This window comes from Phaethon lepturus, unplaced genomic scaffold (genome assembly GCF_000687285.1).
Source record: "Phaethon lepturus isolate BGI_N335 unplaced genomic scaffold, ASM68728v1 scaffold26359, whole genome shotgun sequence".
NCBI classification, from domain to species: Eukaryota; Metazoa; Chordata; class Aves; order Phaethontiformes; family Phaethontidae; genus Phaethon; species Phaethon lepturus.
The window spans coordinates 12,689-14,932 of record NW_010564470.1 but is presented as its reverse complement, the minus strand read 5'-3'; the positions used below and the strand labels follow the sequence as shown (position 1 = coordinate 14,932).

Here is a 2,244-nt window from a genome sequence, read left to right as displayed (position 1 = left end):
ACGAGGGGTGGTGGGTGGGAGCGAGCCCCCGCGCCCCGCTGCGAGGGTGGGACAGCCGTCCTCACCTCCCACCCTGCGAGGGCAGAGCTGGGAACTTTGAAAAATAAGTGCTGGCACCGGAGGAGGGCAAGGAAAAATGAAGCGGAGCCCTTTCCCCACCTTTCCAGGCGCTGCCCCCTCTCCAGCCGACGGGCCGTTGGGTCCGAGGCTGCGATGTGTCATCGCTGCCGAAAACTACCTTATTAGGAGAGAAAGTATCGGTGAAAATCAGTTCTTTCCTTAAAGCCGTTGCCGCGAGCCGAGGGCTGCCTGCGAGTGCCAGCCTGCGCTCATTCCTTGGGGGATGACTAGACATGAGCTCAGCGGCGTGGCCGGGAGGTGAGAGCATCCTCCTGCCAAACCCACCGGCCCCGGCTCCTGGAAGCAGCAGGGAAAGCTCCAGCTCGTCCCCGAGAGTTGTCCTCTCCATCCTACCCCAAATAGCACCCGGGTGAATGTGAGACGCGCGCGTTTGGTGGTGGCAGCTGCAGGTACCGGGGCTGGGGATAACGATGGGATCGGATGACTCTGCAAAGAGGAGCTCGCCGGGCTCCTGCTGCAGGAGCTGCGGCTCGTTCGGGCGCTGCGCGTGCGGTGCTTTACTCCATCTCGGCCATCTCGGAGCCTGCCCGCGCTTTAACAGCACATTCCCTTGCCGTGAGGTTATGCCACATTGCTAAAATCCTGGCAAGTTTTCCCGGGAGTGCCCACACCGGTCACACCGGTGCCGCCGGGGGAGATCAGCCGCTACACGGTGGCAGTTCATGTCGGCACCAGAGTAGCTCTTGGTTTTGGGGTCCAGGTTTGCATCCCTCGCTCTTTCTCCGTGGCAGTCACTTTACGAGGGTTTTCTTCCCTTGTTTCGGCCCCTGCCAAAGCCGACAGTTTGGGTCAAAGTTGTCGTCAGAGCGTGCAGGGGCAGCCCTGCCCGGTTTGCACAGCCCCTGGGTGACACGGGGACAGTCACGGCAGCGGGGCTGCGGCGAGAGCACCCCCAGCTCAGCCTACTGCGGGGCACCCGCATCTCGCAGGGCGGAGAGGAAGGGCTGAGACCTGTTACACTCATTGCTCTGGTTCATGTCTCCCCTCCTTTCCAGGGACCTGATGGCAGAGCCCGAGCCCCCTCCAGAGCTGCAGCTGGATGAAGCCGGAGCATCCTCAGCCCCACAGGGAGCGGCTGCAGGCATTGCTCCACACCCAGACCTTTCAAGCAGCCCGTTAGAGCCGGTGGTGGGCGTGGGGGTGACACCCCTGCACGGGGGCAGCCCAGACTCCTGCCAGGAGCTGCAGGCAGACAACAGGGACGCTCCCTTGGAGCTAAACATGCCAGGGCCCCAGCTGGACGAGGATGCGGCTGGGGCTGGGATCCCGCTGGACGTGGACGTGGCAGGGATCCCGCTGGATGTGGATGCAGGTGGGGCAGGGATCCCGCTGGACATGGATGCAGGTGGAATAGAGATCCCACTGGATGTGGGTGGAGCAGGGATCCCACTGGACGTGGATGCAGAGGGAGTAGGGATCCCACCGGCCCCCCAGCCGATGCAGACGCAGATGGGGCAGGGATCCCGCTGGATATGGATGCAGAGGGTGCAGGCAGCCCCCTGGACGCGGATGGCGCGGAGCATCAGTGCCTCAGCCTCGAAGAGCTGGGGGACTACTTCCAAGAGTGCATCGAAGCCGTCGAGCAGCTGGAGAAAGAGAGAGACAGCCTGATCGCGGAGCTCGCCCCCCCCCAGCCGATGCAGACGCAGATGGGGCAGGGATCCCGCTGGATATGGATGCAGAGGGTGCAGGCAGCCCCCTGGACGCGGATGGCGCGGAGCATCAGTGCCTCAGCCTCGAAGAGCTGGGGGACTACTTCCAAGAGTGCATCGAAGCCGTCGAGCAGCTGGAGAAAGAGAGAGACAGCCTGATCGCGGAGCTCGCCCAGCTCCGGGAGCCGGCGCTGCAGGAGATCCGCCATGCCCACGAGGAGATCCAGGCAGCCTGCCGGCTGCTGGCCAAGGTGGAGCTGGAGAGGGACAACTTGAAGGATGAGATCCGGCAGATCAAGCAGAAGCTGTTCAAGGTGACGAAGGAGTGCGTGGCTTGCCAGTACCAACTGGAGAGCCAGCGGCATGACCTCTCCCAGCACGCTGCTTACCGGGGCGAGCTGGAGAGCCAGGCTGGGCAGCTCTCCGGCGAACTGTCCCGGTTGAAGGAGAC

At 63.7% G+C, this 2,244-nt stretch overlaps 1 protein-coding gene across 1 annotated transcript in view; it reads left to right on the top strand.

Annotated features, from left to right (window-relative positions):
- The first annotated feature begins 1,813 nt into the window (after window positions 1-1,813).
- SYNC (syncoilin, intermediate filament protein) overlaps window positions 1,814-2,244 on the top strand; it is a 3,578-nt gene continuing 3,147 nt past the window's right edge. Inside the window, exon 1 of the mRNA XM_010294885.1 lies at window positions 1,814-2,236. Within this exon, the coding sequence (XP_010293187.1) occupies window positions 1,814-2,236 (423 nt within the window). The remainder of the gene's footprint in view (window positions 2,237-2,244) is intronic.